The following is a 23,806-nucleotide window of genomic DNA, read 5'->3' on the forward strand; positions in this document are numbered from 1 at the left end:
CAAGCAATTTTCCCTCGTCTTAATCGATAGCATCGCGCCACGAGACCTCACTGTACATACTTCCCTCCGTAAACAGTCCGTTAATTGCACGATCGATCGTGTGTAATCGAGAACTATCAGAACACTGCTTGTGCGAGAATCATTCCATTGGTTTCTGCGTAAACGTTTCGCATGTGATTAACGCCGTGCTATTTTCAGCTGTTAGTCCGTCTGATTTTAAAATGGCGCGCGTCGAACCATAGGCATGTACTTAAAGGGAGAGAATTAATTAATAACGAAAAGGAATTCTGGTAGGTGATAAGGGCGAGCATTAGAAAAAGCAAGCTGGTTTCCGTTTACTTTGACAATCCGTTCTGAAGAAACGAAGAGATATTCGACCCACATTTAGATTGTTAAAAAAGGGAAGAAAAGTATTTGTAAAATGGTTCGTTATCGAGAGCTACGAGAAAATATAATAGAAATGCCATGTTTATTTTCGAAGTCCCGATTAGTATAAATTGTTGGCTCTCAAGAGGATAATACTAAATGAAATTCATAAATTGTCCATGATGTTAGAACGCATTTCATCGGGGATAATGGAGAAAGAAATCCGATCGGTTATTACCTTAAAGTGAAATTTTTTATAATCAAGGTAAGCGGGTGCGTATGAATGAGCGCGGATGATTAACAGAATCATTATTATATACTTCGTAAGTAAATTATAAAAGGAACTCATACACAGTTTGTAGCGACTCGAGTCACTCGATTTATTAAGAAAGTAGAAGAAATAAAAAGATCAAAAGTAACCAGGCTGGTTAATCTTTCAAGCGTTTCCCTTTCCTTCCATCTTTCATAAACGACAATTCTATGAGACCTAATAAAGTTCCCTGTTCAAGAAAAACTTCAGATTGCGTAACAAAAAAGTTCGATTTATTGTTCGTAACGTATATTAAAACAGATGTATAATATAATATCGACAGAGCCAATAAAGTCTACGATCGTGGTGTTCGTTTTCCTCTTAAATACTCTCTTCACATTTAACTATATTTTTATTACAGATATATCTCACAAAAATACACTTCTGTTTTTTTTGTTTTAGTTCTCTTTTGTAACGTTTCTTATTCTTTACAGGAGCAGTATGAGTAATAAAAATATCGTTCCGCGAATTTGATCGTTCACCGCGTGCAACGTGAACATCCTCTTATTATTTATTCATTTTGCATCTCTCCTCTCATTTAAATATGTATTTCGAGTTCCCCTCGTTTCGTTCTATCATCACACGTTCGAGTACGTCCTCATCTTTCCACAATACTTTAAATTACACGCGTTCTCCACTATCACGGTGCCTTAAAACTTGTCGACGATCGACGACGAAGACTAAAGAAAACTAATCTCTCGAGACTTACTCGACTTACGTACGCGATATACATCATATATTTATATAATAACGTGTATATATGTATAACAGTGTCAGCAATAAAAGTGCTCGTCTCTTTCCTCTACGGTATATAAAGTAAACGAATACGTTAACAATCACGTCGAGACGTTCGTTACATAAAATCCATACGCGTGTCCCTGCGTCTATCTCCTTCACACGTCTTATGTATCGTCTTCTCTCTTCGTTACTTTCTGGCACAAAAGTTAGTATTACGTACGGTAGATATCTGTACAAAAATAAATAGCAGCATTTAAAAGCGGTTAATATCTTGGCGAACGTTCGATATAGTCGAGAGAATGTTACTTTCCCCGGGTGCTTTCTTTTTAAATATCTTCTCTCTCACAACCACCTCCGTTCCCTTACTTTTTGCTTTTCTTCGTACCGCGCATCTCCGCTCTCCTAGTTACACATTTAACAATTCGTTCAGTTTCGTTGAACAACCGCGTCTTTTCATTACTCTAACAGTTTTCTATAAAAAATGAAGTTTCGCCGCCTGGCGGAGCCGACGATCTTACGATTCAACGAGGACAAAATCTTCTTCTCTATAGCGACAGTTTGAGGGAACGTACTTTTGCGTTGGACAGATTTAAGTGACTATCTCGTGAATCGTACGACCGAGGCTACCCTAAAGTGTCCTATAAAAATAACAGAACAAGCTTCGCTATGTGTCTTATGTAAGTCGATAATCGTGACGACCTTGCAACGAAATAATTAACGTCGTGTAATTGCGTTCTCGTTCTGCTCTAGCCCCTAAGCGTAAAATATATGTTCTATCTCCGTTGTGCAAGAAAGGGATTTTCTTTCTCGAATTAAGAATAACGATTTTTAGTTTTCTCGAGTTTAATTTGTGAAACTGCGTTAGAACTGATAATAATGGAGATTTGCAAAATTTTGGACAAGCTATTGTGGTGCACATAATACGTTCAGAGAGCTATTTTAAGATCCCTTCGGACAGTACCGCTTTCCAGGCGTTGAAATCTCGAAGAATGGCACTTGCACTGGTAAAGCTTACGCGTTATTTATCTATTTATGGTACAAGTACGTAATGCCTTTAAGACTTTGTACGTGTTAGACTTCGTATTGTTTAGAAATCATCTTTGGCTTAGAAGCGTCATATACACTGGTTTTATCTGTTTCCTTCACCTCAAAATATATTTATATAATATATCTCTCTCTTTAGAAGCTCAATGAAAATATTATTCTTGCAGAGATATCACGCGCGTTGTTTTTCTGATATACATTGATATACTTTTCTTTCATGATATTTCCTCGAAACTCTTTGCTTCTTCGATACGACCTGAATGGACATTCGCTAAATCGCTTGGTCAGTCTATATATGCATATTTACATAGATATTATCTTTAAGACTGTATGATATTTCGTACATATTTCTCGTTTAAGACACGACAGTGCTCCGATCCACGCCGTAAGGGAAGAGCATCATTTTTCTCATCGTTTCAATGTTTCTCCACGAAGGAATCGGGGAACCGAGTATCCCTAAAGTCGTAATCAAAAAATTGTTTCTCTCACGCGGCGAATTCGCTGTGGTTCGAATACAAAAAGAATCTCTCTTTGTAACGTCGATGTTCGTGAATCGATCGAGTTAAAATTACGATACGTCTAATATTAATCGACACGGTTAAATTAAATTATACTTAAATATATTGCACGCATCTAAAAAAAAAAAAAAAAATGAAACCTAAAAAGTTAGTGTAGTGACCCTAGTAGAAAAATTTCTGTTTCCGCTAAGACACTAGGACCGAGTTCATTAAACAATAACAGAGAACGAAAGAGAAAAGCAAAGTACAAAAACGTATCGAAGATTTAAAGAACACCTTTTGAACAGGTGTCGAAAACTAGTCCTGTTTTTACAACTATTCGAGACTAGATCTAGAATTGGTTATTTCAATACTGTAACCCTATCTTCTTTTATCTTTTTCTAGTACAATATACAATCTATTAGAATACATTCGATATTAGTAACAACTGATCTTTAAACTCCAATATATGTAACTCTTTTTTCCATTTTCTTTGTAGGCCAATGCGTATTACATATGCAGCTATAAAACAAAGTGCAAAATAGTCTTATCTTTTCTTCCTTTCAACTTTTACGAACTCCGATAAAACATCGCCTAATAGAACAGTCTTCTAAGTCAAGCATACGTGTTCGTTTCGTTGATCAATGCAGTGCATCTTTTGCATTCATGTATCAAAAGAACTTGTTTCTTTAAAAAAAAAAAGTCAAAAAAGAAATGCAAGAAATTCTGAGTCGTGAATACCCAATTCGGTAATTAGGAAATGCATTGCAAATATTAAAGACTATATTCTTTCCCTATTTAAAATTCGACATGTTTCATACATATTCTGTATTTGATAATAAAAGGCCGTCTAATGTACCGATTATTGCCAATTATTTAAACCTCTGTTTGCTTCAATGTCTCCTAATAACGATACCAATAAGAAAATACATTATTTAGGCTGCCCTACGAGAAGCGACGAAGAATGCAGAAGGCTGTGTGAAAAAGGCACGAGATAGCGATCTAGCTAAACAGCCTCAGTAAACGGCTTTCGAATGTACCTCGTAACTTTGTCGAAGAAAAAATGCCTAAAAACCCGTTTGTGAGCTACTGCTCTCAGTCACTATTTAGAAGATGAAAAACTCAAAAACTTCTTTAATCGAAATGCATGACGTCTACGATTGCTGCAAGTGCTACTTTCCTTTCTTCGCTAGATTTACCAAAACCGAAGAATTCGTAACTCTGATCTTTGACAGAATTTTGAAAAATTGTTGAGAGATATGGACTCACATTCTGTGTAGCATAGAAAAGAATTCCATTTCCATCATTAGTATATCTTAGCCAATTGGATCCAAATCAGCACGTGCAGAAATCTAAATGCATTTTCCTTTCCCTTTAGTTTAAGACTCCCAAAAGGGCATTCGACACAGTTTGTCTATATGCACAGGGCTGGAGGCTCTGGTGGCAGGAGCAGTTCTGCTACGAGGTACAAAACTCCTCAAGGGTATCTTACTAAGTCCCTGATTATGGTTCACGTCCAGCGTCGAGTATCGCCTCAGAGCTCGACCCAAACGTTCGCTAGGCCCATAGTCTGGCATCTCTAAACTATGACATTTCGCACTAGGCTTCATCTCCTTCGAGTCCATCGGTTTCAAACTGAAATTCGCCGAGTGTCGTTTAGTCCTATCCAGCGTGCACTTGGACTGCATCATCTTCTGTTTATCCTTGTCCAGTATCAACGAGTTACGCTTCAATTTCTCATCCATCCATCGCTGCTGGCTCCCGCCGAACCCGAACCTTGACCTCATCATTGGTTCTACGTACACCGTGTCTTTCTTACCGAGCTGTTCGTCGTTCACCAGCCCCAAGTCGTCCCCATAATCCAGCGAGGTTCTCACGTTGTTCGACTGCTCAGTTCCATTAGTCCTCCGCTTCATACTATCCTCATACTCAATCGAAGAATTCCTTTTCGGCTTCCCTTTTTCGAAGCTCCCCGAATGTCGTTTGGTCCTATCCAATGAACACTTCGGCTGCATCATCTTCGGCTTGTCCTTATCCAATATCAACGAATTTCGTTTCATCTTGTCATCCATAGACCTCTCCTGATTCATGCTGTACCTATACCTCGACCTCATTAAGGGAGCCACGTACATAGTATCCTTTTTACCGAGTTGTTGGTCCTTCTTCACCAGCCTCAAGCCATCCTCGCAATCCAGAGAGGTCCTGATATTACTCGACTGTTCCACTCCATTCGTTTTCCGCTTCATGCAGTCTTCATACTCCACAGACGAGTTTCTTTTAGGCTTCCCTTTATCGTAGTTCATGCCCATGCTCCGAGAACGCTCGAAGCCGAAGGGACCTCGTCTTTTCGCGAAGAGGGAGTCTTGGAGGTGAGGTATTTTCGAGACGCTGGGTGAAGGAAACTGCATGGGTATCCTGATGCCAGCGTCCACGAGGAACTCGTCGTCGGACAGCATCACAGGTATCTCTGGCATGGAGCTACAAGGCCAACAAGAGTTGTAATGAGCTGCTTTGGTCAGCGCTCGAAGAACGGCCAGGTTAGGAGCGCTGCCAAGCGTTCTTGCAGTGGCGATGTTAGCGGTGAAGTCGCTGGCGATGTTAGTAGTGAACTCGCGTGCATAATCGCGGATTAGTAGGGAATTTTGTTGGGACTTTCGCCTGTTCTCACGGATGTTCGCCAAGACGACGGAGAACGGCACAGGCACGTTCGACCGAGCCTGCTGAGACTTTTGCATTAGATAGTCACTGCACGGTCCGTTGTCAAAGCTGGCATAGGTCGTGCTAATGTTTGGGTTGATATGCCCTAGTCTTTCCCAGGGATGCGTTAGTTGAATTCTGTTAGGCGCAAAAGCGTGCACAAAAAGTTCATGTTAAACTTTTGATGGAACTGTTAGTGCGCTGAGAGAATAGTGACGTTTCGACTGAATGGTTCATCGAATCCCAAAATTATGCATGCAGTTTTAGTGATCTCTGGTTTCACTGATTTTAAGTTTCTAATACTTTCGAGAAATTCTTACTGTTAAGTTGAATATTAGTATGGCGGGTGAAATGTTATTAGAGGGATGCGAAAGTTCTCTTACCGTGTCTTTGATGTTTCGCCTGACTGACGAGGTGAACTAACGATATCTGCCAATATAAATTAGATATGTTACTGATTGTTACAGAGAACGTGTAACTTCTGAAGAGCTTTATCTTGAAATTGTGTGGGGAATGCTCACCTTTTGATCCTGTCTGCGATCTGGAGATACAAAACAGAACATGTTAAATTAGTTAATGATATACCTAAAGATTCTAGTCATAATAATATAACTTACATTGTCTTTCCTGTGACATCAGTATTCGGCCGTCGCCATGCCCCTAAAACAGCAATGTCTTAAACAATTTCATTCTGCAATTCTATACTTTATGAGTTCACTATAATTCATAAATCAATGTACCTTTCTTCATCGTCCCCCCTCCTGCTGGAGACTTTCCTGACGCCATTCCCGACAATCTTTTCTCTTCCTCCAACTTCCTAGCATCTTCTACGTCCTGCTTGGTAATTTTACTTGATGACTGCAACCAAATATTCCTTAATAATAAATAATTCAACATAAAACGTTCAATTTAGTTTAACGTCACTTACAGATCGACCGTCATATTTAAGCTCTATCTGGTCCAATTTCTGTATAACTTCTGTCAATTCAGCGAGCACATCTTTATCCTTTTCGCTATTTAATAAATGCCCTATAGTTGTCTCTAACGCCGCCAACAATTTTTTATCTGTTGGTATCTGTAGCTGACTTTTCAGCTGGGGCAATAGCGACACCACTTTCAATCTTATATTGGCTACAGGATCTTCCGCTAGGTTCAGTAAAACGGTGAAAAAATGTTCCTTAAAATACACAGAAGAAAAAATTTCCAAGGCCTCTATCATCATACGAACGAACATCATCCTCACGTAGCAATCGGGATTATTGGCCAACTCTGAGTATATCTTGCTTCGGAGTTCCACTCTTTGCATGGGTTTCATATTATAACGTAAAAGAAAAAGAAACAAAGTTCCTGCAGCTAGGCGTACAGGTAGTGGCCTCTGAAATACAAACAAGGCGAGGTAATATTTTACGTTCTTAATACGTCGAATGTATGCAAATATTTCCTGTCCACTTACAGCGTGTAATATCCTGAAAAGAGCCATTGGCACAAAATATGTATATATGAAGTCACTTGGAAAATATTTCGGTAATATTTCAAGTTGTGAATGCATTAAGGATATTAATCTCCAATTATGCGTAGATGCTATTTCTGACTCACACTTTAATAATGCTCTACCTATTTCCATAAGAGTTGAGTCCTGTATTCAATAGGCAGTGTTATGAAAGTGAAGTGAACATATCAAATGAAATGTAAGAATAAGAAAAAGATACGAACCATTCTGTCTACACCAATGGTCTGACTTTCAGCTAAACAATCAAGTGTTACTCCTAAGTGAGGAACCAAACCTTGTAAAACTTCTTCAGAATCATCTTTTAGTAATTTTATTAAGTCTGTTTTTAATCGTCCACTCTTTGGACCCAACAACTTGGCTACCTAAGTCATGAATTGCAATCATAAGTATAATAGTATGTAACATTGTAGATTGACCTATTCAAAAGTATAATTCTCACTTCATGAATTCCACATGCTACGGTTCTCCTAACCAGGTAGACGTTATCATTCGCTAATGCGGTAAGCGTAAGAAGTAATGTGTCGGTATCATCAGAGGAATTCGATACAAATACAAACATTGCAGGCAGATTAAAAGCGCAATACCTTCTGCATTCCATATATTTTTCATCTTCGATAGGACTGGAATTCATCTAAAACAGTACGATGCGCTTATTTTACGACCGAATAAATTTCATTTCGAGCTTATTCGCAAATACTTACGAACGGAAGATGAGGCTTGGTCTCTTTTTTTATCGGAAAGGTACCCATTTGTGAAAGTTGTTGAAAATATTTCAAAAACCATGCTTTTTCCGTGACCAATAAACATTCTAAAATATTTAACGTTGTATCACTTTACTGCAGATGCAAGAATTAATTTGAAATTGGGAAAAATCTTACTTTCCAAGCCAAGCACGATCTTTCCAAACTCCTGGGCAATAATGCATATAACTTCGTCATCTGATTTCATCGCATTTTCGCATAATTTTTTAATGAGTGGCACTATGGTAGATTTTATTGTATCTGTAAATGGGGATGGTAGCAAATTATATCTTGACTTTCAACTAATCATGTACAGATTCAATCAAAATATATGTTGCTATAAGAAACTTGGAATGCTTAATGAGTAATGCACAGCTAGTCATCAAGCATACCTTCCTGAAGATGAGGTAGCAAGTACACTATTGTCTGTACAGAAGTGCATCTTACATTGCTTTCTTCGTCGCTTGCTAATTCTACGAGAGATGGTAGCAAAGCAGGTTTTACAGACTCAGCACCAAGGCCTTCAGCAACAAAACGTAGCTGCAAGCAGATACTAGCTCGTACTTCATTATTTACATCCTGACAGAGGGAGTGTACCGTTGGTAGAACTTCCTTCTGTATCCTGACAACAATTTTAACACATTGGTTTACTTAATGACTTTATTGAATAATAAAACTGTGTCTGGTATTTTCTGCATACTATAGAACTTCTGAGTAATTAATTTTCCATTTATTAGTATTCTCAAAATCTTCTATCCCTCCAGCAATTAATGTTGCCAAATATTGCAGTAAAATGAAACATACTCACAGAGCAGAATCAAATCTTGTACAAATTTTCCCTAGCAACCTGCTGCATATTATCCTGGAGTAGGTAGGTTGTGACAACTGTCCTTTGCTTATAGCCAATGGAAGAATCTGTATGATTTTATTTCTATTATTGTCCAGTTGCTATTTATCATCTCATTAGACTTAAATAGAATTTAAGCTTTGCAGTAAAAGAGTTTTGACAGAGTACTTGATGCTTAGTCTAGCACAGAATAATTAAGATGAATAAAATTTATAATCGATACACTACAATTTCCAAGTTATAAAGTTACATGTGTACTACTGAAACAACAATACATTCTAAATGACAATGTCTTTCAAATATCAATTTCTAAGATCAACTATACAAACCTCTGTTCTTATGACTTCTACCGGCAGTAATTCTATCACATCCAGTAAGGTCTCCAGCCATGCATGACAGACAACTTTAAATGTATATATACATGTTAAGTTATGTAGAATAACACCAAATGCATGAAACTGTCAATACGGGTTTCTCTAGCAATTCTATAATATCCAAGCAAGGAAATTATTTTACCTGGATCACGACTTTCGAGTGAACTTAATATACTCTGAAGGAATGTTTGACTGAAGACACTGTGGCTGACAAGTTTCTGCTCTAATATGGTTTTGAACGTGGATGAAGCAGCAATATGAAACTCTGTGGATGCAGTAGCCAGCGACTGCTGCATTCTTGGTACCACACGGGACATACATGACTGACTGTCCGTGGCTAAGAGACTTGGTAAACTTTGTAAGACACTGAGCCTTTGAAACTCATCACCTTTCCTGGAAAGGTTACATTTACCAGGATAGTAACAAATAAGTAAATACACTGTTATTAAATAATGCTACTATGAAACATCACTAGGATCTTTGCCTAAACTGCATACAGTGCGCAAAAATATACAAAATATCAAAAGTGAAGTACAAATTATTAAACAAACTTTAATTTAGGTTCCATTTCTTTAGCATTATTTACGAGAATATGCATTTACACAAAAATCCGCAGTCTAATTAACATACAGGATGTTTCAGAAACACACACAAACTTAAGGAGTCAACAGATATCCTAATAAAAATAACAGCTTTACTAAAACACGAATTATTTGTTATATTCAGTCCTAAAAATCTCTGCTTCGAGACACCTTGTACGTTCGACTTATTTTCCCTAAATGTATGCAACTCCCAAGGACAAGAATCTTTACATAACGCATCCTTTTGGGGTAGGGACAGTGGATCGCTACAATGTTTACATACGAACGCTGCTTTACTTCGAATTCCAGAATCACAGAAATTCGACGATCGACTTCTCAATAGGTGCATAAATAAAGGACGAACGAAGGCCCGATAAGGATCGAAGATGTAACCGACAGTTAAACGAATTCGAATAACCTACACCTTGAAACCGTGAGATCTCTAAATATAGTCTAGAAAGCATTGCTCACGAATTACTCGTACCGCAGAGTGTCATTTCTTACGAGTGGATGTCTTTAAAGGACTATAATTAGCGACGGTCGGACGACAGGACAGTACACTCCTTGAACGATGCCTCGCTATTTTTAGAAATCGTGCATGGGTTCGTACGAAAGGGAAACAGTCGCGTTGAGCAAGAGGGAACACTCGGGGATCCTGGTACACGCACTCCGATTTTCTAACTAAAAGCAGGGCTGACTACTCACGAGTCCAACGCGCACTCGAAGGAGGCTTTATTTTCCTCTTGCAACATTTTCGAGGTTCATCTTATTCAATGGTGTCGCGCGAAACAGCGGTTTACGGGGGCCGATTGATTCCAGTTACGGTGTGTGGCTACGACGATGCACGCGTACGCACTCTCATGACGCACTCGACGCAAGAAAAACAACACGACGGAACGTGGATGACAACTAAACTGGGCTCCGACTCCAGCGTATCGATTATCCCCGACTGGTCGTACGAGGCGGCGAGCGGGCCCGAGCGCAGGCGGAAAGGGCCGAACGCGGCCCACGTACCGCTGGCTTCGATGGAAACACGTAACGCCGCGTAATACAATAGAATGACGCGGTGCGATCGGGGGTTGTGTAATCGACCAACCGATCGAATCACTTTGCGATCTCCACGCGATCCCGCGTAACAATTGAAGATGCATTAGCACACCTTTAGCACGTTCACTGCCACGATGAATTTATTAAACATTCAGTCACTTTGGTGATCATTTCTGCTTTGCTTTTTCATTCACTTCTGCAGGTGCTCTAGAATGTCTTTTAGTTACCTCTGGTTATTATTGTTTTCTAATGCTATTCGTAATTGTATATATTAATATTACTAGCGATGATAAAGTGAATGAAAATTGTCATCCATGTATGGAGTGACGTGACAGTCAATGTATCGAAGAAAAGTGCTGCGCGCGTTAACAAGAATATTGACTTCTGCATTAAGAAACTTACGAGGGCTAGCACCACTTAAGTGGCAGGCATCGATTGTGATGAAACTGCGAGTTCGTAAAATATTTAAAAATATTCGATACTTATTTTTCTATCCTCTGGACTTTCTAGAATATGTATGATGCGGTTCGTAGAATGTCAGGATTATTAACATTTCTTAGGCTTGAAAAATAAGGCGAGCAGCGTTCGAGCTCGTTTCCTATTAACAGTCCACAGCGAGACTAATATGGTTCCTACGAACGTCATTTAGATTTGTACAAAATTAATTGATCGCGTGATGGCCTTGATACAATGATCACGCGCGGATTACGTGGTCCAATTCAAGGCTTTATACGGTGATTTGTTGAGGCACTATGCGGGAAATTACTATTATTACGGAGCCTCAAGGATACACTGGTTCTACGAAGACTACGCGAGTCACGGTTTCCGGTATCAGGGAAAGGGAATTATTTGATCGATGATGCAAAGCAGTATACAATGCAAATACAGAATACATAATCTGTTTGTATATAATATACTTACACCAGGAGATGAACCGCTCTGTCTATAGGACGCTTCTCCAAATGAGGATCTATAGAGTGTTTTCTGAGTTGCTCTGGAGTCTAGGGATCCATTTTAGGTTATACATCAATCAAGATGTTGACATTTTGAATATGGCAAATATTGATAGACGTACTCTTAAATCGGGCATAGGTCTGTCTAATTGGAGGCTAGCGAATTCCTCGTAGTCCATGATTGGTCCGAAGTCCATTTTAACTGATTTAATATGATCATTTATTTAAAAGAATTTTACGGGAAAAAACAGGAAACGCGTATTTTGGTTCTATTCAGGCGGAAGTAAAAACACGATCGAAGATGACCGTTAGAAATTCCATCTATGTGCGCCGCTCGCGAGATGATCATACGCGTCGAAAGGATACGAGAAATGAATACTGATATGGATGGCGATCGAGACACACGCGAGTCTGTATAAAATACGAAATATATTTAAATTTCATAGCATGTCGTATAATTTAGATAAGTATACATACCATGCGGGCGTTGTATAGGTGTGTTCGTGTGTATGTGTGTGTGTATACGTTTAGCGATATAAAAAAGATTACAGTTTACAATTAATATGTACAAAGAACGAGAGGTTTGGATCTAGTTAAAACGCTCCGACAACTTTCGGTGTATCTTACTGCCTTAAGATAAGTCGCATTCGCGTTCCGCGTACGAAGCACTCTACAATTTTATACGTCCTAAAAGTTTAAAAAGAGAAAATTAAGATTTATAATTATAATTAACAGACAGAAAGTAAGAGAGGGAAGAGTTATCTAATTGTCATGTTTATTACGCGCGGCGAATCAGTTTCCTGCTAGAACTCGAGAAGGGAAAATGATACGTACAGGATGTAAAAAGAATAATTCGCGTGTCTGGATCAATCACGATTATTTTTTATGAAGTATGGTCCTTCCTCTAAATCTTACATAAAAAATTTGGAAATCTTCTTTTTACAACCTGCGAAAGAAGAAAAGAAGACTCGATAAAACACGACGAAATGACGAAGTTCACGATGTCTTGTGGGTTTGAGCGAATCCTACAATGACCTCAAACTCAGAAGACATTTCAACGACTCGCGTGAACATATTTAAAGACGATCGCAAGAAACGACGACGAACGAAAACCGAATATCTTTTCTCTCGACACGACCGCAATAAAATTTGCATTTTATTAACGCGTATATTACCGTCGTCTTAAAACACCACGACATTCGGGCAGCATTTGTTCGAACACTCGCGACCCATTCTTCTTTTTATTCATCCCTCCGTATTTTACGTAATTCCATACACATTGTTTTACAACTATTCCTCGCGGTGGAGAAAGTATTACGAATAATATCATTTTCTCGACGTAAGTCTTGTCCCCTACAGTCTATGTACTTAACAATAATAACATCTCTCTAATGAACATCTAATTAAAAAAAAAAAGAAGAGAAATACCTATGAGTTAAGGCTCGTGGAAGCACCCTGAATCACTGTGTAACAGTCGAATCTATCGCTAAGAATCGTCAAGAATCAACAGCGCGCATTGACTCTATCCTTAAACGCCTCTATAGTTTGAACGTCTCCTCCCTCCCTATAATTTCTTACATTTTACGCTCAGCGGAGCAACGGAGCAGCCCCGTCTCCGTTCGTTCCCCGACGACGACGTTAAAAGTATCGTGCGCTCCAGTTTGGACTAGTTTCAGTCGTAACGAGACCACGTCTACGCGATCCAACGCGTATCGGTGGTCCCGGGCCAGCGACTTTCGGGATTTTTGATTCCGTCGAGATGCACGGACCCTTTTCAGACATAGCTCTCGTCATCGACGACAGACCTTCCGTATCCTAAATGTCTCGCTGTGACCGAGGTACGAGGTTGAGGGGGCGGGCGATAGGGCGGCGGGGGCGGGAGAGACCTTGACCTTCCTGCCACCTTGTGTCTGTCCTCCAGGTTCATGTGCACTGGCGGAAGATGCCTCAGTCTGGGAGGCAATGGCGGAGGCGTATCTGGCCATGTTCTCTCCTCCTCCTCGTCCTCGTCGCCGTACAGATCGATCGCCTCTGCTTGTTTGAACGAGTACAGATCATTTCTCTCTCTGGAACCGTATATCTCGCTCGACCTGTCTCTGTTTCCATAGATACTACTCTCAGATTCGTATCTCTCGGCCCGAGTCGACTCTTTGTTCACGTAGATCTCGCTCTTCACTTTCTTAAACTCGTACAGATCGCTGCCCGAATGGTAGCTACCGTTCTGCGACACTGGCGAGTCTCGATTGACGTACACCTCCGACTTGACCTTCTTGAACTCGTTGAACCTCTCCTTCTTGAACTCGTATCGTTCATTGGATGACAACGAGGTGTCCGCGGACAGGTCCTGCTCGGAGTTATGAATCGAGACTCGTTCCGTGCAGATGTCCTGCTGCGAGGCCCTCTCGTACTCCGACCTCAGGTCGCGCGATATGTCGAGCTGTGAGCTTCTGTAAATGTCCTTGCAGTTCTCCACGTTCTCCTTCATCGAGTCCTGCCTGAGGTACTCCCTGGCGTAGATGTCCTTCTCGTCGAACCTCTCCTTGCGATGATCGTGCTCGTCGAGCTTCGTTCGAGGTGTCCTCTTCAGCTGGGCCCTCAGCCAGTCTTGCCTCTGAAAGTTTGGGTTAGGGTAACACACGTTGCTCTTCTCCTCCCTGAAATTACTGTGCTCCACGGTGCTCGAATGATGGTTGTTCGCGGTGTAACCGTTTATCCTCTCCTCCCAGCCTCCGTAGACGCGGATGTAGGATTTACTGGTGGACTTGTCCTCTTTAGTCAGGGACTTGTCGAAGCTAGACGACGAGGCGTTCACTGCGGAATCCTCGGAGCCTACTGGCGATTCTGGAATGAACAGCTGGCAGTCTGACAGGGTCAGGCCAGAGTCTCTGGACAGAGACATGTGGTCCTTGCGCGGGGGTTCCGTCAGGTCTAGGCTGTCCAGGGAAAGCCCACCTGCTGTAACGACAAGGATTCTTCAATGTGAAATCCTTACTACTTTTTAGCCGAGGATAAAGCGAGGTACTCACAGTGAAGGCTGTCCGTACTCTCCTCGGCTCCGCTATCGCTGCGCTCCTCCCCGAAGAGCTGCGTGACGCCTTCACCGAACAGAACCTCACAGTGACGGATCAGCATCTCCGTCAGCGTGGGGATCGCTCTGCTCTGGTTCACCGAAGGGTTCGGCGACCAGAGCAAGCTAGGGCCACAGCAGACGCCGAGGTTGCTGGCACACATCAGATTGTGCTTCGACCTCCGCGCCACGTGGTGCAGTACGCATATGAGATGCGATAGTAGAGTATAATTCGCTTTGGGCAGTCTATCTAAAATACTGAAGGAAGACCATCGTCAGCTATCATAGAATCCACAAAGTACTTAAATACAAAAACAGAAAAGTCCTTACTTCTTAATAGTTTGAATAGGATTTGGCGTGTCCTGGCTTTCCATCCAAAGTGGAAAGAGGTGAGAGGTCAACAGTGGGTCTGGCAGAGATCTCAGGAAATCTTTCAGCAGAGCCGCCACCGCTATGATCGGCGCATCCTCCAGGCAACTGGGGTCGCCCGTGGACTCGATCTGATCTCTCAGCTCCCTAACAATCCTCACGTTCGCAGATTTTCTGAATATCCCCTGCGTGAATGGTCCCTTAGCGAACAGCTGCTGCAGCATTACTAGCACAGGCTTTGGCAATCCATTCTCGTCTAGCCTGGACAGATTCACGCCGAACAGGCTAGGATTCAGCGAGAGGGACCTCCTGAGCAGTCCAGTGATCTTGGACTTGTTCTTCTTCACTGGAGACTTGGGCACGGGCCTGAGGATGAAGTGGCACGTGTCGTGGCCGCTTTTGTTACAGTGCTCCAGGTCGAAACCTTCCTCTGCAGACAGAGTATGCCGCAGATTGGACAGTTTAATGGCAAAAGGCCTCTCGTGGCCTATCAGAGGGTACGGTGCCTCGTCTGCTGACGTCCTGGCCCAGAGCTGGAACTGCCCTTGGAGATCCAGCAGCCGAGTGGCCAGATTAACGCAGGCTGCTGCCGTCATCTCGGATCCCACCATTATAGTCTTGCACTGCAAGCAGAGGAAACAAGGCACGTAGTGGAAACCAGAGGAGAGCTCCATAACGACTACAAGCGACAGTGTAATGAACATCGGGCAGAGAGAAGACAGGCGTCGATAAAGCCCGCGAGATAGAAGGTCTCTTTTTAGCAGGGGCGACGATCGACGATCCACTCGACGTTGACGTCAATGATATAAAAGCTGCACGTAGAAGGGGGCATCTCGAAGAAGAATGCCTCCAGGAAGGTCAAGCGATCGAACTCCTCCCCCACCGGGGATGCGCGAAGAATGGACCGTGAAGGCGTGACCGCGTGTATCTTCTCTCCTTCTTTAAAGGCGGGGAGGGGTGCACTTACGTATTCCGTGTTCGTGTCACTGTCGTGATACACGACTTGAATATTCGTGTCCGGCGGCTCCTTCATACTCTCCTCTCGTACCAGCTCGGTCAGACGTCCCCACCAGAGATCCCTGGCTGCAGCGGTCCTGGAGGAAAGAAACGAACGCTGTGATGCGACGCGATAAAACGACGCCTTGGTTAATCGAGATATATCCCTCCCCCTGGGGCTTCTCAATTTTATGCAACATTGCTGTTTCGAGGGAGAGCTGGACAATTGGAGTCGCGATGGTTGGGACGTGGCAAACATTATTAATTCTTTCTGTGCGAATATTCAGTGATATTGATATACTTGTTTTTTATTGTGAAGCAAATGTAACGTACTGTATTTTTATTTAAGATTGGGATAATAAAGTATCTTTTGGACGAAATAAAATGTGTTTAAATTAATTGACGTAATGCTGTGAAAAGTTCCTCAAGTCCACAACTCGACGATTGTTAAATTTGAGGGTATGAGACCTTATTGCTATTTTACTTATGCAGATTTTATATGGAGAACACAGTAATAAGTTCAAGCATAGCAATAGGGTCTCGTACCCTATTTCCTTTCTATAAAACATCCTCAAAATATTTATTCTCGTATACACCTTCAAGCTTGAAACCCAGAATTGTTTAGGGTAAATAGGTATCTAATAATAGATACGTGTTCAGCTCTCAGTTACTCTCTAATTATCTACCCCAAGAAATATAGCTTCGAGGGACCCTAGGCTTTCGCTCAGAGCTTAAATATTCCTAGAATTAAGACACTAATAATAAGACTCTACATACATAAAAGTGGCGACGACGTTCGTCGTGGGCCAGCCGAGAACGAAGCTGGTTTCCTGAGACTTGCTCGTCTCGGCGACGTCCTCTATGTGCCCAGCTGTCAGCCAGAGTTCGCTCATCCTCACGGATTGTTTCAGCTTAAAATTCCCCCCGCTTCGGGCCTTCGCTATGAGCAGTAGATCCGAGAACAGGAAGAGGTGTCTCTCCTGAGACTGCACCCCCTGCAAAGAAACCAAGTCAAAAGTCAGCTACACGATGGAATCTAGTTTCACAGGATCTATCATATCTCAGTGACCAAGGTTTATTCGCTTACCGTGGTGAACTGAACAGGAGTCTCCAACAAGAACGTCCTGGGTGGGGATTTCGGGGCTGGCGAGCTGCTGGACACATTCAGCGACTTCTGCGACAGCACTCTCGTCAGCCTTCCAGGGTTCCCGCCATTCCTCTTGCGGATCAGACTCTTCATTTTCTGAAACGACACGAACCGTCCTGTTAAGCATGCAGAAGTGCAAAATATTTGGGATCTCTGCACGGACTGTTTGCCCCAGGTTGAACAACCTCCATGATGAACCGCGGGTTTGCAATCGCGTCCTTGATTCGCGAGAAGGAAGTCAGCGTTACGGTTCCACGAAAAAGTATAATGAAGTTCCTGACGCGACAGTCACCACGTTCACTTCGCGCTAATTCTGTTCGTTCCACGTGCACGGGGCGTGAAATATAGCACGACTGTTCCGCGTTGAAAATCGAAACGAGACTATCTGTAGTATCGGGATCTCCCTGGACAAGAGATTAGCATTAAATTATCGTCGCGCCTGGCTCGAGGCGACCTCCGTCCAGTCGCGCCGCTCGAAGGGTCACAAAGTAACGACCAATTTTGATGCTCGGATCTAGGACATAAATTATTATCATCCTCTCCCAGCGGGCGGTTAATGACCAGACGCCAACGTGCCAAACCCCATTAACTCTCTGATGACTTAACTGCATTATTTCACCGAGTTGATTTGCTCGCGACGAGCCCTCGTCTTTGTAAACTTTATCTGAACCTTTACGATTTTTTTGAGAATTTTATGAGACGTCTCTGAATCGCCAGGTTCGTAGAATAAACGACAGAGTGGATAACAAATGGCTCAATAAAGAAATCTACTGTGCTACTATTAAACTATTCTACAATAAAAGAGATTAAAAAATTATTTGTCATACGTCTCCAAGTTTCTGGTAAATCAATAATTACTTATAAATACTTATTAATTTTCTTCGAACTAAAATAACTTCTAGCAACATTATTCTCGTGGGAGGACTCAATATATACAAAGTTTCGTTAAGATCGACGATTGCAACTTCAAGATGGTCATCCCTAAGCAACCTGGCGCCTGTGTTGAAATTTATCGCGACTATCAAACGCTACAACCGTCAAAGTTTAACGAGAGGTTTACGATTTCCTCGATGCAACGCTGGCAGGGAGATTTAAGCACCATCTCGTCGTTTCTCACAGCGTCCAACGTTCAGCCGCGTAGAGAGGCGGTAGAACAGTTACGGCTGATAAATAATGCTGCCAAATATAGTAAAGCCAAGAGGGCCACGGGCCACGAAATTACGAGGAACAAGACAGGTTGATTAACATACTTCGCTTTGACGCGAGTCGGCGTCTTAGAGAGCCTTTTTCTCTCGTCACACTCGTGGATCTTTTCTCTTACGAAATCGATAGTTCTCTTGCCTCGTACTCTCAGCTGGAGTTATTATACGAGACGCAAGATCTATGGAAAGAAAAATGCGACGCATGCTTCTCTGCATTATCGTATGCTAATGAAGATCGCGGAAATCAAGGAGACGTCGCGATGATTCTACGCGATTCGAGGAAACGTTCCATCATCGCGACCGGAGACACTCCTCGCTTTGGAATGTGCAACGTGATTCGAGGAACGGTGGGCAACATCAACAGGTATTTTCCTCAGCGACACATGCTCGATCTTCTTAATCATTTCTGCTGTTCAGGGTACGACTGTAAGCTCGTTGAAATGCAATCTGGTTACTATGATGGAATGAGTTTAATTTGCTGTGGCAATGTCAGGAGAGGATTGCAGAAATTTCTGATAAGGAATTTCAAAAGATCCTTCAGACACGAGGAGTCCTCAGTTTTGCATTTATTATTCAAATTTTCCAAGTTCTAAAATTTTAGCTTTGCAATGCTCAAAATTGCAAATTTGAGGGTTTCAAAATTTGTAATTCTCAAAATTTCGAATCCCTGGTATTTTAAATTCTCAAATTTTCGAATCTCTGAAATTTTGAATTCTTAAAATTTAAAATTACATTTTTAAATTCTGAAATTTCGAATTCCCAAAGTTTTAAAATTCTCAAAATTTCAAATCCCCAGTAGTTCATATTTCTACAACTTTAAATTTCTACAATTTTAAATTTTCAATATTTCAGATCCCTACAGTTTTAAATTTTCAAAATTTCAAATCCCTAGCTCTTCAAATTCTGCAACTTCTAAAACTTTAAACTTTCAATTGAAACTCTTACCTAAAAAATTGTACCACAGTTACATGAAACCTCTACCCTCTTTCTCTGCATCGACAAAAATAAGAATCACACTATAATAAAGTAACACTATCTATGGAGGATTAATTCATTCGCTGTACCATTTCATCGAAATGCCACAAAACACGTTTCCTCGTTAATTTTATAAGCCTACTGTTCCGCAGTTTCGTACTCCACACGTGCAAATAAAAGAGGATATTGCCATCAATGTCCAGCGAGACGCGTGAGAAACAGCGGAGCGTCTGGCACGCGAATGGCCACGCTTTCCACGATCGCGAGGGGGAAAAATGCTGGTACGATCGTGAGAATCGTCGAAACGCAAACGGTTATCTCTTTTCGCGCACGGTTGATGCGTTTCCACCGGAAACGCCGTATTCAAGCGGGATTTTTCCCAGCAGCCATGGAACAGGGGAGAGTTTCAACGGATATAAAACGCTCGGAGATATGAGAAATATTAAAATCTGTGAGAAAACGAGATACAAATCGTTATCTCAACCACTTATCGTCGCGTATCTTTCAGGTGCTCTTAGATTCTTTATTACCAAGTGGAAGAAAAAGGGTAGAAACTTACCGTAGTGAGGACATCTCGTTCGTGCAGCCGGAGATTATCGCCAGGGAACAGCTCCTGTATGCGATGTAAATCTCCCTCGAGCTGTCCACGTTGGAGAACAGCGCCGCTGCCGACGCTTCCGTTTCCGTTCTCCACTAGGTTCCTCGCCTCCTGGCCCAGATACCTCTCGTATTCGGCCAGCCTCTGGACCTGAGAACACAACTTTCCATTAGCCCCAAAGAACCAGCCGACTTTTTCTCCTAGAGACACTTAATACTCCCACCAGTTCCAATGAAATCGTAAAGGATCGATATTTCTTCGTTTCAACGATCGCGCCAGTGAATCGATGACTTTTGCGCAACCGTGAGTTTCTCTATGGAGCCGTAATTACGATAATGTGGTATTCGCGAGGCGATGGCGAAAGCAGGAAAAGGAAGCCATTGGGAAACAGCGGGAAACGTTTCCTCGGGAATTGACGCGAGAAAATTGGACACGATATCGCGTCGGCGATAGAAGGCAAGGAAAGATCGGGCAAAGTAGGTTCTTTCCAAGCGGAACGGATTCGAGTAAATATTATCAGCGACGCGTCCAGGCGAGTTATGTAAATTCTACGGCGAGTCACTGTTCAGCCATCCAAGGTACTCCACGGACAGATCGATCGTCTTGACCGTAGGAGCAGTTGATTCACTGCTTAGTTGGTATTGAATAAGCGGTGGGCTGCGTTTACTATTCGGATTTTCGCTACTGCTTAACAGAATATATTATAATGGATGATGAGTGCTGGTTGGGTACTGTGTGAAAAATTATCAATTACGTTGTGTGAGGCAAATGAGAGACAAACATGGTAAATTATTCGTGGAAGATATTTGGAGAATACTAGAGATAGTTACGTAGAGAAGATATTAAGAGATATATCAACTTCTTATTAATGAGTCTCGTTTCACGGAGTATTTTTCAATTTTTTCTGTACTGTGATTGAGTTCATTCAAACTTCCTAGTTCTCTTCTACGTGCTTGCTTCTATTGCAGGCTTCTATTATAAAATATTTAGGTAATCAAGAAAAGGTGAGTAGGCCCAAACAGTTTCTAAACAAGTGGTTACACAGCATTTCCCAAATATTAAATTTATTCTGAACAAGTGTCTCGATATTTCAACAGCGAGGGTGTATACACTTCAAGAAATCCTTTGTTTTCGTGTATCTTAAATGCATGACAAATACCCGCCCACGCAATCGCTGACCTCGCGTGAATCTTTTGACTTCCGTGCCAAGAAACGAAACAATTACACGTCCTGTCAATTTCGTTCAAGCACCGTGAGACAGCGACGAAAATATCGCGATGAGTTGCCATTTTCCTGACACCTCAATTCGCGAGGGACACGTCAAAGTTTCCACAATGCACCGTTTGTTATGCATTCCCACGCAGGCCTCGAAATTTTCAATTAAAATGCGAGCAAGATTCGCCTCCGCGCCGCCCACGCGGATTTCGTAACGGAAGCGTACAGTTTCTTTCCTTGCGTGAATCGGACCAGAAATCGATGGGGAATCGAGATCCCATCGATAAGGAGAGTGGAAGCTGCCTAAATTGAAGGTGATCCCTCTGTTCAGGGGCTCAGGACAGAATTTATCTTCGATGTCGAATTTCGAAGGCGATCATCCGTCGATCGATCACGCGTGAAGCAATCACGTGAGTGTAATGAATTGTGACTAAGGCTCTTAGGGAGCCGCTCTGTTGCGAGATGCTGCCTTCTGAAATAAATATGTACATGTACGTACATTTCTACGTATGTATATGTACATTTCAAATAGAAAATCACAGTGCTCGCTCTTTACTCGTGAATTAAAGATCATGCAACACGTGGAGCACGCTTTTTACTTTCACTTTTACTTTTGAGAACTTTCATCCTGCGTTACGCTATTACTCCTCTGCAGATTTTTTGAAATTCAAATTTTGCGTGAATTACTTTCATGTTCATATAGAGTAAATGAAATATGGCCTGTCTGAGAATCTCGACAAGTCAATAATAAATTTCAGAGATGATTACTTGAAAGTAAATTAGTTCTTTATGGAAAAGAAGCGACTGTATTTAATAGTGAATTTTTGCAATAAAGGTGAACGAAAAAATATTACCTTTTTCTTATGTACTATTAAGCGATGAATTGACTAATAATCACTGACACTCAGAATTCGAAAATCCTTTTCTTGTCCAGTTTCCAGACCCACGATTTCTTACTATATGGAACTATCCTATATTGTCCTTATTCAGATTCACTTATGCATTATCAAAGATTTGAGACTTTCACGGCCCGGCATCATACAGTTGTCACTGTTAGTTTTTCGGGTGTACGCCGTGTCCATTTGGAAATATTTACCCAACGTTTCGCTAATATTGCAATTAGCTTCATCAGGGGGGTCAAGAGACACACACTGATACTAAGAGTATCACTGATACTGATACAGTGACACTGATACAGTACTAACAGTGACAACTGTATGTTTCACCTATGCATGTACAACAATGCACTTTAACTCAGAAAAACTGAGGAATAAATATACCTAAATGTACCAATTCTTAGTGGAGCTGCATGTAGGTACCTAATATTGGTCCTTGAAAGGTATTTACCACCCTTTAGATTTAAAGCTTAAACCTAATAACCCAAGATTACCAAATTTTACCTAGAGCTCACCTATCCTTCTTTCACTATTACAATCACCCTCCAAAAAATTTCCTTCACAGCTCCCTGAGCTCTCGCTCTCAAAAAACTTGATCTCAATAAACCTGAAAGAGACACAGGGGGACAGTTATCGAGTACCTACACCTACACCAGCCGAGTCCGAAACGTATCCCTCGTCCACGAACACGTCGAGGTACTTGATGAACATATCGAGCCGAGTGGTGAACACGCACAAGAGGCACTTGGAAACAGGCTTTCCACGCGAGACGCGACGCGTGACAGTGCAGGACGATCGGTTCGACGCTCGTCTAATTCCTGCTGGCGAAGGCAAAGGGGAGCAAAGGCGTGGCGCGACCGGTTGCCACGGCCAGCACCTCGAGGACTGAACGCTCGCGATTTCCCTCGTCGAGGCGATGCATCTTTCGCAATGAATCATCGGCCCACAGGAAGTAACCGCTCGAAGAGCGGAGGCTGGCTGTGTCACCGATTTTCTCACCTACCGCGCGCCAACTGTTCCTCCTCCCACCTGCGTGGCCACGTGCCCGTGACCAAATACGCTCGAACGAAAGTCCTCTCCATTTTTATTGCTTATTTTCACGAATCGATCTGCGTGGCTGAGCTTCACGCTCCGCGTTTCTGCTATTCCAATGGATTCGCTTTCACCAGGTGATTGAACCTGGCACGAGAAACGAGGAAATTTCGTTATCTCCTTATCTTACGCCACGGTGCGAGCCTTATGGGTTGGGATCCTTGGAGAGGCTGGGCTTGAATTTTAACGCTTCGGTGATCGTAAAGTGGTTGTAATTAGCGGGTTAAGAGCGGAAAGCGGAGTAGAGTTGTTAATGATTTTGGAGCAAGAGTTAATCGATTGGAGACTGATAATAAATGAAGTACGAGTTGTAATGGTCTCTTGTGACGATGGTGGGGAAATTCAATCTAATTTTAGTGTTATTGGGGAAGTTTCTTATTTAGATACTATTAGTGGGACCGGAAAGAAATCTGATATTTTTATTATTGATAATAAAATTCGATTTCGATACAATTCGATTTCACCTCCTCAATAACTTATTATAGACCGTAGTTCCATTACTATTACTAGGTGTTTACAGCTTTCTAGGAATTAAGCAATTCCAG

At 41.9% G+C, this 23,806-nt stretch overlaps 2 protein-coding genes across 7 annotated transcripts in view; both read right to left on the reverse strand.

Moving 5' to 3' along the window:
* Nucleotides 1-2,881: 2,881 nt before the first annotated feature.
* Nucleotides 2,882-10,577, reverse strand: LOC143178355 (serine/threonine-protein phosphatase 4 regulatory subunit 4). Of its 5 annotated transcripts, XM_076376953.1 has the most exons (17): nt 10,410-10,577; nt 9,266-9,516; nt 9,079-9,152; nt 8,711-8,817; nt 8,295-8,524; nt 8,041-8,163; nt 7,864-7,970; nt 7,747-7,793; nt 7,602-7,629; nt 7,366-7,524; nt 7,106-7,288; nt 6,581-7,027; nt 6,393-6,510; nt 6,270-6,327; nt 6,174-6,193; nt 6,036-6,081; nt 2,882-5,790 (listed from the first exon to the last, which is right to left on the reverse strand). In XM_076376953.1, exons 1-17 carry the CDS (start codon nt 10,454-10,456, stop codon nt 4,335-4,337), a joined length of 3,501 nt encoding a protein of 1,166 aa, XP_076233068.1. In that variant the 5' UTR covers nt 10,457-10,577; the 3' UTR covers nt 2,882-4,334. The 5 variants fall into 5 exon arrangements, with proteins under 5 accessions (XP_076233068.1, XP_076233070.1, XP_076233067.1 ...); XM_076376955.1 differs by having other exon boundaries at nt 2,882-5,433; nt 6,270-6,312; nt 7,602-7,793; XM_076376952.1 differs by having other exon boundaries at nt 6,270-6,312; nt 7,602-7,793.
* Nucleotides 10,578-12,114: 1,537 nt separating this feature from the next.
* LOC143178357 (uncharacterized) overlaps nt 12,115-23,806 on the reverse strand; it is a 185,131-nt gene continuing 173,439 nt past the window's right edge. Inside the window, exons 6-12 of one of the 2 annotated variants that reach the window (XM_076376958.1) lie at nt 20,020-20,208; nt 17,224-17,379; nt 16,914-17,131; nt 16,108-16,234; nt 15,102-15,763; nt 14,731-15,029; nt 12,115-14,656 (exon numbers count right to left, since the gene is read on the reverse strand). In XM_076376958.1, coding sequence (XP_076233073.1) covers nt 13,479-14,656; nt 14,731-15,029; nt 15,102-15,763; nt 16,108-16,234; nt 16,914-17,131; nt 17,224-17,379; nt 20,020-20,208 — 2,829 coding nt within the window. In that variant the 3' untranslated portion in view covers nt 12,115-13,478. Of the gene's footprint in view, nt 14,660-14,730; nt 15,030-15,101; nt 15,764-16,107; nt 16,235-16,913; nt 17,132-17,223; nt 17,380-20,019; nt 20,209-23,806 lie in introns of both variants that reach the window. The other variant, XM_076376957.1, reaches the window with a different exon arrangement.

The sequence above is a fragment of the Calliopsis andreniformis genome, chromosome 4 (genome assembly GCF_051401765.1).
Source record: "Calliopsis andreniformis isolate RMS-2024a chromosome 4, iyCalAndr_principal, whole genome shotgun sequence".
Taxonomy (NCBI): Eukaryota; Metazoa; Arthropoda; class Insecta; order Hymenoptera; family Andrenidae; genus Calliopsis; species Calliopsis andreniformis.